This window comes from Marmota flaviventris, chromosome 3 (genome assembly GCF_047511675.1).
Source record: "Marmota flaviventris isolate mMarFla1 chromosome 3, mMarFla1.hap1, whole genome shotgun sequence".
Taxonomy (NCBI): Eukaryota; Metazoa; Chordata; class Mammalia; order Rodentia; family Sciuridae; genus Marmota; species Marmota flaviventris.
In genome coordinates this window covers 153,508,104-153,525,454 of record NC_092500.1, presented here as the reverse complement: position 1 = coordinate 153,525,454, position 17,351 = coordinate 153,508,104, and the positions used below count along the sequence as shown (strand labels likewise).

The following is a 17,351-nucleotide window of genomic DNA, read 5'->3' as shown; positions in this document are numbered from 1 at the left end:
TTTGTAACATTTTTTTTCCATTAAATATTCATAGTTATGAAACTAGACACATAGACACAGTGGTGCATGCCTGTAATCCTCGTAACTTGGAAGGCTGAAGCAGGAGATCTCAAGTTCAAACCAACCTCCGCAATTTAGCGAAGCCCTAAGCAAATGAGACCCTGCATCAAAATAATAAAATAACAGGGACTGGGGATGTGTCTCAATGGTTAAGCGTCCCTGGGTTCAATGCCTGGTACCTAAATAAACAAACAAACATGGTCAAAAAACTGTCAACAACTAAAAGTATCCTCAATGTTTGAGTAGGGATTCTGACATCCATCTCGGGGACAAAATTCTTTACAGAGTATAGTGAACATCTCATAAATGGAAAATCTAGAGACAAGGTCTACATTATTAACAAGGTCTACAGAGAAAAATTAAATTGAATTAACTTTTATTACTACTTGCTTAACACAGGTTCACTTGACCTAGGCAAATAAGACTTTATAGACTCTATGCTTTATTGCACTGGATAGAAACTAGAAATTCAGCACACTGATAGGAAATTAGGGATGGTGTTCTCCAGAATACATGAAGATTTTCAGTGATTGTTGCAAGGGATTACAAAAGAGATCTTTGGTCCAAAGAAGATATCTCTGAAAGAAAATAGAATATAAATTAAATTTAGCTGAAAATGAAGATTTCTATTAGTCTTGTGAATTAAACATTGATAGTGATTCCCGGGATTTCAGATATGACTATTGTTTTCAGGTGAATAAAGTACAAAGGGATGAATGGAAGGATATGTCACAGAACTAACAAGGACCAAAAAAGGTAATTAATTCTTCTATTTTCCTCCTATTTGCCACTGATGGCATGCTATCATTTATCTATAAAGTAAGGAACAAATAGATACTTTCAAAACCTTATAATCATACATAAAGTTTTATTTGTCTGATAAGGGGATGGGATGTGAAGTTTGAATCTGCTGATAAGAAACAATGTTAAAACTTTCTTAGTCATTAAATAAATTTCTAGGTTTGATAGGGAAAAGAGAAATGTCAAAAATCTACACTTTTTATTGGAAAGATCTCATAAAGCAATGTATAAATATGTATAGAATAAGGTACAATTGTATATATGTGTTATTATAGCTTATTAGAAATGTACTTAGCAAGGTAAATCTTGCTACTGAGAAAGCAGTATCCCAAAATCAAAGAGAAATTACTTATGTATGTTCACATTCCTCTCTATATCCATTAGCACAAATAATCACAAAATTATATGATAAATAAATACAAGTTCATTCCAGTAATTTTTTCAAGTAATACAGTAACAAAAAGCAAGCACTGTATTTTTTAAAATTTTTTTTTAGTTGTTGATGGACCTTTATTATTAATTTATTTATATGTGGTACTTAGAATCAAACCCAGTGCCTCAATACATGTGAGGCAAGGGCTCTAAAACAGCCACAACTCCAGCGAGCACTCTATTTTAATATTAGATGGCATTTCATTTACACAGTACAAGAAAAATTAAGTCAGTTGTTGGGAATCATTCAGTACACTAATTCCCAAACTTGATCAAACATCAGAATCATGAGGATGATTTGTTAAAACCTAATTGCTGAGCACCTCCAGAGTTTTGGAGTCAGTAGATTGGGATTCAGGAATGAGTATGCATAATATGAGGGGAGGCAGTACTGGAGATTGAACAAAAAAATGTTTTGCCACTAAGTTACATCCCAGTCCTTTTTATTTTGAGATAGGTCTTGTTAAATTACTGAGACTGGCCTCAAACTCACAACCCTCCTGCATCAAGCCTCCCAAATCAATGGGATTGCAAGCATAAATTACCACACTGGCTATATGTGCATTTTAAACCCTGGAACACAGGGGATGAGGAAGCTTGTTTTGGGAGCCTTACCTGAAAACCAACTGGCTTGATGGGGAGAGGGGGGAAAAAAAAATCTGGTACAAATCTGAATACCTAAGTTATAGTCTCAGGTCTGATATTAGTTAATTATGTGAGATAGTGCTTGTCCTTTCATGTCTCTGTATCTTTCTTTGGTAAAATAGTAATGTCTGCCCTTTGTACCTTAGGCTTTGTTAAAAGAATGGAAATATAAACAGCACATGTTGAAAGTAATTTGAAAAAAAGTTAATTTCAGTATACTAAAGATCATAATATTTGAAAGACTTAATAATTAGAGGAAGATGATTTTAAAATCAAGAGCTTAAAATATTTATTGATTTATCTACCACTAGTTTATACTTAAAATACACCTTTTTTCCAAAAAAGTAGAATTTTTGAACTTATATTTAGTTCATTCCTGGTTAATCCATACATGGAAATGGTTTCCTTTGACCATTACTCATCTTTTCTATCCAGTTAAGTAATTGGTATTGTATACTAGCATCTTTTATCTAAAACCTTTTACTGGCTTTCAAATTGGTTTAAGATGACAGCCTTGATGTTCATTTCTGCTACCAGTAGATTTTTTTATAGTAGAAACTAAATGGGGAATTCAGAATTTAATCGATTAAAGTGTTATTAATTTTCTGGGTTTTGCTTAGTTTTATTAAATTCTGTCAAATTCTGTTTCTTAAACAAAAATATTCAGTTCTTTACATAATGGTGATGATTATAGAAGACAGCTGGGATTTTAAAAGGATTTTACTTAAATGGGTAATTACTTTCAGCAAAACTATTTTAAAGGAAATGTCTTTTAAAAAGATTTGTTCTGCATACATTTCACAGCAATACATTTTATGATTTCATTCCTTACCTTGGGCAACAGAGCAATTCACTGAAATTGCAGTAACAGATCATCTCACATCCATTCCTATCCCAGAAATGGTCGTGGACATTTACATCCATCTGTGTCAGGTCAGCCACTCCTTCTGGAAGGTTGTGACAGTTGCGATCTTTTAGTATCTTTCTGTAGCAAGACAAGCGATTTGAAGGCATGGCTTGGACTCCTAGCAGCAAAGTTATCCCAACAGTGACAAGTACCATAAATTTCATCTTGGGTTTTGGCCCTGAGATAAAAGAGAAAACAGGATGTGTCAGTGTTTTGTTTTTTGTTTTGTTTTAGTTTTTAAGAAGAAATTCTTCCGAAGATAAAGTTCTGTAGCATTCTCATAAACTCGTGACTAGAAAGAATGGAAGTTGGCCTATCCATGCTTCTCTTTGTGTTTCTTGAAGTATGGTTTTCTAACTGTTTACAATAAAAATCACTTGTACTGATAAAAACCAAATGCTTGAACTACACACACACACACACACACACACACACACACACATAAATATATATGTTAATATTTATGCATAATATAATATATGTAATAAATACATATTGCATATATATAATGAAAAATGCCAGGGGATGGAATGTGGTGGTAAGGGATAAAATCTGTATTTAGCAAGGTAGCCAAAGTTATATTTTTAAGCATTTTAAAATCAATAGCTTAAAATATTTATTGATTTATCTACCATTTATCTATCAACTGCTTTTAAGATAGTATAAACTCAGGTAAATTGGTAGAACAAATAGCATCATCTTATACAAAGAATCTTGGAGCTGGGGGTGTAGCTCAATGGTAGTGTTTGCCTATCATGCACAAGGTCCGGGGTTCCATCCCCAGTGCCACCAAAAAGAAAAAAGAAAGAAAAAAAATTAATCTTGACCTTGTATATTTTACATTTTTTTATGTGGTACTGGGAATTGAACCCAGGGGCACTTTATCTTCATCCCCAGTCCATTTTAAAACTATTCTGAAACAAGGTCTTGCTGAATTGCTGAGGCTAGCTTCAAACTTGCAATCCTGCCTCAGCCTCCCAAATTATGAGATCACAGGTGTGTGCCACTGCACCTCATGCATATCATGTCATGTATCCTAACTAAACATTGCCAAAGTACCTAGGTCCTGTGCTGACAGACACTCATTTACGCTGATATTGACAGATGATATTCTATAGATACATTTATAGTTTGGTTAAGTTTTTAAAGCCTCCAGAATTATTTTTAGGTCCTCTTATTGTTACAAATTCTTATTAATGTTTTGAATTTTCATCTACATACAGCACTACATCTTAGTCCCAGTTGAGAATGTAAGCTTGACTTTCCGTTTATAATCATCTAGCCTGTCCTTGAGGGCCTACAATGATGGGAAACCCATTACTGACCAAATCAATACATTCCGGTGACGTTTTCCTTATTGTAAAATATTTTTCTATAGCTTCCACCATCGATCCTAATTTGAATCCTGAGTGTCATACCAAACAAGTTTAATTCTTCTTCTAGGAAATAATTCTTTAAGTACAGTATTTATATTCAACTATGGCATATTCAGGCTTCTCTATTAGACATGAAGAAAATTCAAGCTATTATAGTAAAGGAAGAGCAGCAAAAGAGTGGAGGAATCAGAATTAGAATCCATAGTCATTCATATTTCATCTTTTTGACAGGTGCCAATTTATCTTTCCCACCATATAAAGAGGAAGGAGAAATGGTTACTTCTCTTTGTATCTTGTACTTTGAAAGAAAGCTCTACTGTTGAAATTTCTATATGGAATTTTCAGTGATTAGATGCAGCTTAAGAATGAATTATTTCAGGTAAGGTATGAAAAATTTTTTTTAAAGATGGGGTCCCTCCATGTTGTACAGTCTGGTCTTGAACTCCTGATTTCCACTGATTCTCCTGCCTCAGTATCTCTAATATTTGGGACTATAAGCATGCACCACAGCACAGGCCTACCATCAAATTTTTCTTTTTTTAATGTTCAGAGAGTAAAAATACTCCATCATAATCCTATGAGTTTCAAATTTTCTTTATTTTACTTTCTAATTTGAGCTAATAATTTTTGGCTTTGCTTATATATTTTCTTAGAATTATAAATATCCAGTTTAATTCCTACCTCCAACCATTAGTAAAAGAAAAAATAAAAATGAGATCTATTTCATCAGACAATTTTTTTCTGATTTACCGGAGTAAAACATTGGTGTTATAGTGCTTCATAATTCAGCATACACACACACACACACACACACACACAATGCCTTTTGAGGGCCTTTTGCTGATCTTAGTTAAAGTTTAATAGCTTAAAACATATTCTTGGCCAAGGATGAAGCTCAGTGGTAGAGCATTTGCCCAGCTGCTGTTGGGTTCAATCCCCAGTTCCAGGGTAGGCAATGGGAATGGGGAATATCTTATTATAAGGTGCTCCAGTTCTCAATTATCTCAAATTAGAACCTCCTTCGATACTAGTAAGATATGTGAGACACATTTCTGCTGCATGGTAGGTGTATACCTGTAACCCAGAAACTTGGGAGACTGAGGTGGGGAGATTCCAGGTGGGAGGTGGGAGACCATCAACAACTTAGTGAGATCCTATCCCAAAATACAAAATTTAAAGAACTGGGGATGTAACTCAATGCTAGAGGCCTTCTGTGTTCAATATCCAGTATTGAAAACAAACAACCACATTTCCTGACATTCTTTCAGTTTAATCTTCAATAAGAGTAAAGTTATCATTTGTTGGGCATTTATTATATTACACAAATCACCAAAACCATTACGTTTTTTAAAATATTGAGGTATAGAACTGAATCCCACTATATAAGCAAAGTATTTTAAACAGTTTAATTGAGGTAAAACTAACATATGATAAATTGCAAATACTTAATTTGAGAAGTTTTGGCATGTATAGATTCTCATGAAACTGTCACCACAATCAAGATAATAAACATATTTCTCTCCCCTAAATCTTCTCAGACCCTTTTGTAATACATCCCTCCTTATCTCTCACCTCTATGCAGACAATCCATGATCTGCTTTATGAAGTTACAGATTAATTTTATTATTCTAGAATATCATGTAAATTGAATCATAAACTATGTACTCTTTTATGTAGCTTATTTCACTCAACATATTAATCTTGAGATTTGTGTATGCTGTATGTATCAATAGTTGATTTCTTTTTATTGCTCGATGTGTTCATTGTATATACTATAGATTTTCTATTCATTCACCTGTTGATAAATACACAGGTTGTTTTCAGCTTGGGCGATTATAAATACAACCGTTATGAACATTTGTATACAAGTCTTTATAAGATCATGAATTTGTTTGTTACTTTTGAGCAAATACCTAGGTGTGGAATAGCTCAGTTACATGGCAAGTGTATTTTACCTTTTTTAGAAACTCCCAAACTGCTTTTTAAAAATGATTATACATTCCCACCAACAGTGTAGGAGAGTTCTAGTTTCTCCATATTCTCCAACACTCAGTATTGTCACTATTTTAAAATTTAAAATTTTAGCTGTTATAAAGCTGTGCAATTGTATCTCATTGTGGTTTTATGTAGACTTTCCTTACTGATTAATGATGTTGAGCCTTTTTTTTATGTGCTTATTTTTCACTTGTATATTTTCTTTGTTGAAGTTTATTTCAAATCTTTTGTGAATTGAAATATTTTGGGTTGCTGATTTTCTTGAGTTTTTAGAGTTTTTGATATTCCTTGAATCCAAATTATTTATTAGGTATATGCTTTCTAAATATTTACTCTTCTCTGTCACAGGCTTTCAATTTCATTTTCTTAATGGTGTTTTCAAAGATCAGAAGATCTCAATTTGTTCTTTTATGGATCATGCTTTTGATGCTACATCTAAGAATCATTGCCTTACTCAAGGTCACAAAGGTGTTCTCTGGTGTGTTTTCTTCTATAAGTTTTATTTAAGTTTTAGGTTTTGTACTTAGTTATGGTCCATTTTAGTTAATTTTTGTACATAGTGCATGATATGAATTGAAGTTCTTATGTTTTCATATAGTTGTCAAATAATTTCAGCACCATATGTTGTTTCTCCCTTGAAGTGCTTTTAACTTTGTCAAATATCATTTTTCAGTATAAGTGTGGGCCCATTTCTATACTCTTCCTTTTTTTCTCTTGATCTATTTATTTATCTTTATGCTAAAACTACAGTTTGATTACTGCCACTTTTTTGGTGGGAGGGACGGGTACTAGAGATAGAACTCAGGGGCACTCAACAACTGAGCCATATCCCTATCCTATTTTGTATTTTATTTAGAGACAGGGTCTCACTGAGTTGCTAAGTACCTTGCTGGCTTTGAACTTTTGATCCTCCTGTCTTGGCATCCTGAGCCTCTGGGATTACAGGCATGCGCCACCATGCCCAGCTTGATTACTGCCACTTTATAATAGTTCTTAGAATCAGGTAGAGTTGGCTCTACAACTTTGTTCTTTTTTTACAAGTTGTTTTGGCAATGCTAGGCTCTTGTATTTCTGCATGAAGTTTAGTATCATCTTATCAGTTTCCATAGAAAAAGTCTGCTGGAATTTTGATTGAGATTGCATTGATTCTTATATTTGCTCTTCTTATCTATTAACATGTTTTCCAAACTTTCATGTTTACTTATTTATATTTCAAGGGTGTTTCTTTATTTTTTTATTGTATTGTGGTAAGGATACTTAACAAGAGATTTGCTCTCTTAACAGATTTTAAGTGTACAATAAATACAGTATTGCTATCTGTAGGCATGGTTTTGTACATCAGATCTCTACCACTTGTTCATCCTGCCTAACTGAAGCATTATATCTATTGATTAGAAACTCCCCAATGTGCCCTCCCACAATCCCTAGAAATCAATGTTAGATTCTGTAATGGTTTGGACTATTTTAGATAGTTAATTTTAGTGAAATTATATAGTATTTGCCCTTCAGTGATTGGTTCATTTTACCTAGCATACCATCCTCAGTGTTTAGTCATGTAGCTGAATATTGCAGAAAATTCTTCTTTATTACGGTGAATAATATTCTATTGTATGTATAAACTAAATTTTAAAAATTCATTCATCTAGCATTTTAAAAGTCCATCTCTCTACTTTTGAATAAGTAGCCAGAAGAAGAATTGCTAGATTATTGGTTGTTCTATTTTAAATATTTTGAGTAAACTCCATCCTGTCTTCCACGGTGGCTACACATTTTGCGTTCCTACCCTCAGTGCACAGTGGTCCCAGTTTTTCCACATCCTTGCCAAAATGTATTGCCTTTTATTTTGTGGTTTTGTTTTGCATTTCCCTGATGATTGATAACCTTGAGCATCTTTTTATATATCTTGGCAATTTGTATATCTTCAATGGAAAAATGTCTATTTGAGTTGTTAGCCGATTTTTAAATTGGGTTATTTTATCTATTTATTTGTTTTTTTTTTATATTGAGTTGTAACAGTTTCTTACACATGTAAAAATTAACCCTTAGTCAGGCACAGTGGCACATGCCTGTAATCCCAGGGGCTTGGAAGACTGAGGCAGGAGGATTGCAAATTTAAAGTCAACACCAGCAATTTGGCAAGGCCCCAAACAACTTATTGAGATGCTGTCTCAAAAAATAAAAAGGGATGAATTTTGTGGCTCATTGGTTAAGTGCCTGGGGTTCAATCTCTGGTGCTAAATAAATAAATTAATTAATAAATAGAACCCCTTATCAGATATATGGCTTACAAATATTTTTTCTTATTCCATAAGCTTCCTTTTTACTCTAGAGATTATTTCCTTTGCAGGGCAACAATTTTTAATTTGAAATAGTCCCACTTGTCTATTTTTGCTTTTGTTTCCTATTTTGGGCATCATATCCATAAAATTATTAAGACCAAAGTCAAGAAGATTTTCCCCTATATTTTCTACCAGAAGTTTTATTTTCAGGTCTATGTTTAAGTCTGTGATCCATTGTAAGTTGATTTTTGCATTGAGTATAGTGGTTCTATTTCATTATTTTGCATGTAGATGTCCCACATACAAAATGGTGCAGTCCCATTCCCAGCACCATTTGATGATGAGACTGTCCTTTCCCCCATTATATAATTTTAGCTTTGTTGTTGTTGTTGTTTTTCTGAAATGCTGGGGATTAAACTCAGGGCCTCATGCATGTGAGGCAAGCACTTTATCACTAAACCACAAACCCATCTCTCCTACATTTTCTGTTGTGTCTGGTTTTGCACTCACCCAGGGTACAGGAGTCTTTTAGTTTCTTCATTTCTCACTAAGGGAATTATCCAGGTGTTGCTGTTGAATTGGTGTGTCCATGAAAGGAAGGAGAGTCTACGTCTTCCTATTCTACCATCTTGCTGACGTCAATCTCAGATATATTTCTTTTAAGTGGTCTATAGTTTGGGCTTAACTTTTGAACTACTTACTTTTAATGTGATTATTGACATGGTTATGTTTAAATCTATTCTCTTTGAATTTGTTTTCTATTCAATCCATGTGTGCTTTTCCCTCTTTTTCTGTGTTCTTTTGGCTTAATAGAAAATTTTTACGATTTCCTTTTATCTTCCTTAATGCCTTTTAAGCGGGAATTCTTCATTTTGCTATTTTAGTGGCTGCTTGAGGGCTTATAGTATACTTTTAGCTTATCAGTGTCTCTCTCAAGAGATATTATGCCACTTTACATATAGTTTGTGAACTTTACGTTAGTATACTTGCGTTTCTCTCTTTCTGACCTTTATGCTGTTTTTCTTATAACATTTTATACACTCACATATTATAAATCCCATACTTCTTGTTATTATTTTTGTTTAACCTGTCAATTATATTTTAGGGATTTGACTAATGTGAGAAAATATCTTATACATTTGTTTATTCATGTACTAGTTTCCATTTCTATTTTTTTTGGGGGGGGGGCTTTATTTTATTTATACTCGGTGCTGAGATTCGAACCCAGGGCCTCACACATGCCAGGCAAGCACTCTACCACTGAGCTACGATCCCAGCCCCTAGTTTCCATTTCTAGTGCTTTCCATTCTTTTGTGTAGATCCATAGTTCCATCTAGTATCATTTTCCCTGTGCCTGAAAGTCACCCTTTAGCATTCTTGTAGTGAATATTTGTTGGTGACCAATTCTTTCAGCTTTTGTATGTCTGAAAATGTATTTATTTCAGCTTTTTTGCTTTGTTTTGTTTTTGAGGTCCTCGCTAAGTAGCTGAGGCTGCCTTGAATTTGAAATCTAGTTGCTGGGATTATAGGCATGAGCCACCATGCCTGGTATTTTTGTTTTTTGTTTGTTTGTTGGTGTTTTTTTCCCTTCTTTCAATAAGTATCTGTTTTAATGTCTTATATACTAATTCTAATATTTGTATAAGTTCTGAGGTTGTTTTAATTTATTGATTATTCTCCTGTGATTTATGGTTTCCTGCTTCTTTGAATGCCTGGTAATCTTTGATCAGACGTCAAACATTGAAAACTTTATTTTATTAGATAAAATGCTATATAGTTTTATATTCTTGTATACTTATGCTTTGTTATTGGAAGTGACTAAATTTTTGCTTGGAAACAATTTTACCCTTTCATGTCTTGCTTTTATGATTCATTAGGTAGTTCCAGAGCAGTGTTTAGTCTAGGGCTAATCATTACTTATTGCTGAGACCAAACCTTCCTGAGCATTCTACCCAATGCCCTCTGAAATATGAGGGTTTTTTTTTTTTCCAATCTGCTCATTCCTAACCTTTATGAGTAGGCAGGCATTCTGCATTCTAATCCTTTTGGATTTCCTCCCTGACCTTGGACAGCTTTCTCATGTGGATATACTGGTTAGTTTTCTGCTGAATATTTGAGTGGGGCCCTCAGTAGACCTCCAGAGTTCTTTCTCTGTGCATGTCTTCTTTCTTTTCACTGGTACTCTGTTCTGTGAACTCTAGTTGGCTTGGTCTCCCTATCTCTCATCTCCATTTCTTAAATCAGGGAGTCAGCTGGACTCTGTCAGGGCTCCCTTTGTCTCTGTTGCAGCCTGGAAACTTTTCTCAAGGTAGTAGATTGGGAAATCTTTAGAGCTTCTCTTGTTACTCATCTCTTAGAGACATGTATCCTTTGCTGCTTGAAAACCAAATGTTCATATATTTTGTTGTTTCAAGTGAGCAGGTAAATCTGATTTCTATTACTCCATATTAGACAGAACAAAGCTTCCTATATCATCCTTTCTAAATTGTAACTAGTTTTAGAGGAATACGAAAGAAGGATACCCAAATCCTATAGATCCTAAAAATCAGCTGTGTTCTATTCTGGTAATTACATTACTCAAACTCAATTATCAAAATTATGTTTCTTTCTCCTACTCTCTTTCCCAGGTTGAACAGTGGTTTCTCTGGTTCCCATCTCTTGGATAGGGTTAGTTGCTGGTGGGTCCCAAATACAACAAATAGGACCCTTTATTATTTGCACAAGGAACCACAGGCTTGCCCTTCATACTTCTAATATAAACCTTGTCTGTTTTGTTCTAGAAAAAATGGGCTGTTGAAATACAGTCTGGAATCATTCTCCTATCTTTAGGCCCAAATCTTCATACCCTTGTTCAGGTGATTTATTAGACTTCCTCTGCCCATACGAAGACCAAGCTGTTAAGGATATTTACAGGAACTGCAGCCAATATTGGAAACATGGGGCAAGGCGGGGACTGGCACTGGTGTGGGCCTGTCTCACTGACAAAGTAATTAAGTAATTGTGTCAGAAAAATGAAAATAGGAGCAAGCTAGTTTATCTGATTCAACTTAACAAATATTTGTTAGTGTTTTCTTTATGCGAGATAGTGTTCTAAGTACTAGGAATACTAAATGAATTCAGGAAACTAAAAATCAATAAATAAACATAGCTTCTTCCAACAACTCCAAATTCTTGGAGTAAAAGTTAACATCGTTACAATGGCCTTGTAATGCAATCTGGTTCCCTATTATCTCTAAAATAATCTACTTTTCTTTGTGTTAATTCTACTCCAGTATTACTCAAGAATGACAGATACTTTTTAAAAAATTTTTTTAGTTATAGGTGGACACAGTATCTTTATTTTATGTGGTGCTGAGGATAGAACCCAGTGCCTCACACATGCTAGGCAAGCGCTCTATCTCTGAGCCACAACCCTAGCCCAGATACTTTTTGCCATAGAAACTTTTCACTGGTTGCTTCTACTTCTTAGAATGCTCTTTGATCAGATATCAGCATTTCTGAGTTCCCATTCAGTTTTTTTAAATTTATTATTTTTAGATATACATGACAATAGAGTGTATTTTGACATATTATACATACATGGAGTATAACTTATTCTAATTAGGATCCCATTCTTATGATGGTGCATGATGTGGAGTTCCATTAGTTGTGTATTCATATATGAACATAGGAAAATTATGTCCAATTCATTCTACTGCCTTTCCTATTCCCATCTCCCCCGCTTTCCCTTCATTGTTTTTAGCTCACATGTCATCTCTTCTCTAAGCCCCACCCCACTACCTTATGTAAAATCATATCTCCTCTCATGTACTGTCAAGCTGCCTTGCTTGCTTTATTTTTCTAAATTATTACAAAATATAAAATTATTCTTCTAAATTATTATAAAATACTCTTATTATGCCTCCCCCTGTTTGAATGGAAGCTCCCAGAGAGCAAGGATTTCATCTAACATATATGAACCAACCACCTGAAATGGTTCCTGGCATTCTGGTGAGTGAATTCAAATAATATATCTTAATTTCTAAATGCTTAAAAAGTCAGGGAAGGCAGAGTTTCTCAGATTGCTAAACTCAGTATCTAGTTGTTACTTGGAGAGGTTATCAAGCTGTTAAATTCTTAAATTTGCTTGCCATCAGCTACTATTGTTTTAATAATCAGTTTTTCTGTAGTCTGACTTTAAAATGTGTTTCCCAACTTCTGTTATTTTCCTTTTTTTTTAAATAAAAACTTCATTTACTTTGCTTATATCTGACTTAAAAAACATATGTAAGTATGTAAATGTATACATTTATCAGAAAATTTAACAGCTACCACCTGCCTTTAATCTTTCTTACAAGGTTCTTCTCTATCAAAAGGTTAAGTGAAAGGGGGAAAAATATTACAAACTCCTTTTTAATCTTTTTGCCTAATGTATTTGAAGAATTTTTCCATTGTTTTAGATCTTTGGCAGTTTTGTGTTTTTTTTTTTTGTGTGTGTGTGTGTGTGTGTGTGTGTGTGTGCAGGGGTGGTGATATGTGTGGTAAGGATTGACCCCAAGACCTCAAGCATGCCAAGCAAGAGTTCTATCAGTGAACTGTGCTCCCACACCATTATTCATATCTTTTATAGCTTTTATCTTCCTAGTTTTTTACTATGTAGTCTTTTTTTTTTTTTTTTCCTAGCTTAATTCTGTCTCACTTGTGTGGCTTTTGGACAAGGTCATGCAGTTAGCCAACTTGAATTGGTGCTACCCTTCTTATCTTACCTACATATAAGTACAATTTGTTCCAGAGTTCTCTTCATGACAGCTGTTTTTCCCCCCTAATGGTCCTTATTAGAACTATATACCTCGATGACTTTTTTTGTTTTTAACCAAAAATATATTTTATTTTTTTTCCTTCTTGTTTTGGCTTCGGAATTTTAGTTCACAATAGCTAAACAGAAACAACCTAGACACCCATTTGTTGATGAATGTATAAAGAAAATGTGGTACATATACACAATAGAATATTACTCAGCCTCAAAGAAAAATGAAATTATGGCATTTGCAGGTAAATGATAGAGCTGGAGAATATCATGCTAAGTGAAATAAGCCAAACTCAAAAAATCAAAGGCCTAATGTTTTCTCTGATAAGCGGATGCTGATCCAAAATGGGGGTGGGGTAGGGAAGAATGAAAGAACTTTGGATTGTGCAAAAAGGATGGGAAAAACAATGGAATGAAATGGACATTATTACCCTATGTACATGTATGATTATACTACCAGTATAACTATGCACCATGTACAGTCAGAAGAAGGAGAAGTTGTGTTTCATTTTGTACAATGAGTCAAAATGCATTCTACTATCATGTAAATAAATAAATAAAAATAAAACAGTAACTCACTAATATATATATATATATATATATATATATATATATATATATATATATTTTAAAGGTTATACAAGGTCAGATTCTGAGACTCTTGCAAAACTGTCAGGTAAAGGAGATGAAAAAGAAAATTGAAAAGATAGAAGAAAATTTTTCATTTTGTACAACCATTTAGTAGTAATGAAACTATTCAGTTAAACACTTTTTAACTATTCAAAGTCACCATCTGGACTTATCTATGTGAATCACACTATTAATATGAGTTCTAGACTGTGGTAACTTGAAATATTTGTGTTTATTAAAAAGTGAAAGTGCATTAATAATTTCATTAATTAAAACTTTAAGCACTTAACTGAAATTAAGGCATGGGGCATTTTAGAAAGCAAAATAGTGTATAAGAACATTATAAACATATCATGAAAGACTTATACATAATGTCTGAACATGCGTCCTTTTGGGTGTGCTTTTAGTATGTCTGATTGTTTATATATTTTCTTAATAAAATAAAAAAGTGCATATTATAGATACATGAAAAAATACAGAAAAGCATAGATAGTATGAAATTCAACTAGAGTTTCAATATAGGGAGAACTGTTGCTAACATTTGGGTGTGCAGGTTGTTGATTTCTTTGTTTTGTTCTATATTGATGAGGAGAAAATGAGATGGCCAGGGACAGAATACAGGGAAACTCAAACGTTTATGAACTGTATGGGAGATAAGTAAGAGAAACAGGTTATAAACCAGTCAAAGGTTTTGAGAGGAAATATTGGTTATAAGGTAATGAGACAAGGTGGAAAGGATATATGAGTGGAAAGCTCAGAAAACGCATGTGGAATTTGGAATTAACTGAGGTTTATTCCTCAGGGTGTCTCCATTACACTCTGCTACATAAAAGCAGATAAATTTAAAAATCTGTATATCATCGCTCCCTGACCTATTTTATAGTCTCTGTCTCTCCTTATGCACAAGATTTCCACTCAGATGACAATATTTAGCATTGTTAAAATGTAAGGATGCCAGGTAAAATACATGATATCTATGTTTAATTTTGGATTAACAATGGGTGGTTTTTAGTGTAAGCATATACCAATTGTTATATAGTTTTCTACCTGAGTTAATTTTGATAATTTATTTTATTAGAAAATAAACCATTTCACCCATTTTAAAGAAAAAAATTGTGATAAATATGTATAGAGTATTTCATTATACTTAATAAGTAAATATTTCTTCTATTGTCATCTTTCTATGTATTTCCTCTTCTACCAGGAATTCTTTCTACTTAACTGGCTTCTCAACATTTAGGTCTCAATTTAAATGTCATTCCTTCAAAGGCTTTCCAATCTAAAGTAGTTTCAACCTGACTCACAGTGTTCCTTCTTTAATGACACTTATGACAATTTAAATTATTTGAGAAATTATTCATTTTATGTCTATCATTCCCATTAGACTGAAAGCTCCATAAGAGCAATCTGTCTTGTTTACCACCACACACTCAGTGGCTAATACAGTGTTTTGTTCATATTTGTTGAAATGAGTAAATGATTCTCAAAAAACACTTAAAAAAAAAAAAAACAGGGCAGAGTCCTATATAGGTTTCATGGTATCTAAAAGACTGTGTGAGCTTCTTAGGGCTAATCCTAAGGCCTTCCTTCTACTTCCCCCACCTGTCATTCATTCCTGTTGAGCTAGCCAGTCAGCCCAGTTGTCTCTTTTGTCTATACATGTGTCTTTGACTTGTTGATACTTCTAATCTCTTCCCTTTACGTTCATTTCCCTCCCTTAATGTTGATTTCTCACCAAAACATCCAGAAGAGACAAACCACAAACTCATATCTTCTGAGAAGTCTTTCTTAATCCACTTAATACCACTCTCAGAGTTTCCTTGCTGTTTTATAGCATGTGTGTATAATCTGTACTATAAGACCTGTGAATTTGACTAAATAATACCTTGTGATTGTCAGCATGTTACATAAGTCAGTTAACCATATGGAGAATATGGCTATAACTGGATATGTAGGAGTAGGAAATTCACTGAGAGCCAAAAAAAAAAAAAAAAACCATTTAGTTAATTGGTCATTTTATGAATTTGATTATAGACAGTAAGGAAGACCTGGAATGATCATAAAAGGCCTTATAGGACATGCTAAGGAATTTAGACTTTATTGATCCTACTGGAAAACCACTGGAAGATTTAGACTGGATAGTGACAAGAGCTGATTTGTGTCTTAAAAATCAGATTCATGTTGTATTGGTGCAAGATTGGAAGCAGAAGACAAGAGATTTGGGGTGAGAACTGATGGAAGATATGAGACAACGAAAGCAAGAATCAAGGATGACTTTTTTTTTTTTTTTTTTTGCCTGAATGGTATTACCATTTTCTGACCCAAGAAAGAATTGGAAGCAGCCAGTTTTTGGGAAATAAATAGTAAGTATTTAGGATAGTTAAGTTTGAGGTGCCGGTTACACACCCAAGTAAAGACGTTGAGTAACTTGGCATCCGAATATGAGTCTGAAGGTCAGGGCTGGAAATACAAATTTGAGAGTAATCAAGATATTTATTAATTGTATTTGTAGCTATGGGTCTGGGAAAGTAGTAAATAGAGACCTAGAGGAGTGAAGGCAGAACATGGAGGCCTGGGGTGGTTCAATGTTCAGAGGATTAGAAGAGGAGATGCCAGCATCATGAAGGTGAGACTGTAACTTTTTTTTTTTTTTTTCAATCTCTCAGAGCACCTGTTTCAGTGTAAGTATTTGAGAACATTCACTGAAGGAACGAATAAATAAATTGCTGGGAAAACAGGATGTAACCATACCATTTAGCTCATGTCCATGCCAGAGCACAAAGTAGTTAGTATTTCTGCCAGTCTCAGTCACATACAACGATGGAAAGTTCCACACCTGGCAAGCATTTATGGAAGTTTTTTTTTTTTTTTTAACACTTTATAAATTACACCTTTTAACTGAAGCCTTCTTTTCTTCCTTTACCTAAGTACAGATAAATAGCTTTAACTTGTATTTAGCAAATGGAAAAATGACTGAGCCAGTGGGTTCCTGGGATGCATTGGTTGTTTTCTTCATTAAAAGACACCAACCTCAATCCTTGTTAATCCATCAAAACCATATATTTTCAAGTGCTAACCAGAGTAAAATGATTTTGGCCAATATGAAGTAAATTGACTCTAATTTTTTCTCTTCCAATTGAAGTACATGCATTTAAAATTTCTCCTGGAGTGCCTCCAAATTACAAAAGAAAACAAAGTTAAAAACAGAAACTCTGGGGCTGGGGATGTGGCTCAAGTGGTAGCGCGCTCGCCTGGCATGCGTGCGGCCTGGGTTCGATCCTCAGCACCACATACAAACAAAGATGTTGTGTCCGCCGAAAACTAAAAAAAGATAAATATTTAAAAAAAAAACAGAAACTCTGAAGGAATAGAAAGAGAGCCTTAATTGATTATACTTCACTTTTTTAAAATTCAATTTTGTGTAATTAACATTGTTCCCA

At 33.9% G+C, this 17,351-nt stretch overlaps 1 protein-coding gene across 1 annotated transcript; it reads right to left on the bottom strand.

Moving 5' to 3' along the window:
* Positions 1–583: 583 nt before the first annotated feature.
* On the bottom strand, positions 584–3,009 carry Scrg1 (stimulator of chondrogenesis 1). The gene is made up of 2 exons (XM_027927064.2): positions 2,771–3,009; positions 584–638 (listed from the first exon to the last, which is right to left on the bottom strand). Exons 1-2 carry the CDS (start codon positions 3,007–3,009, stop codon positions 584–586), a joined length of 294 nt encoding a protein of 97 aa, XP_027782865.1.
* Between the last annotated feature and the right edge of the window lie 14,342 nt (positions 3,010–17,351).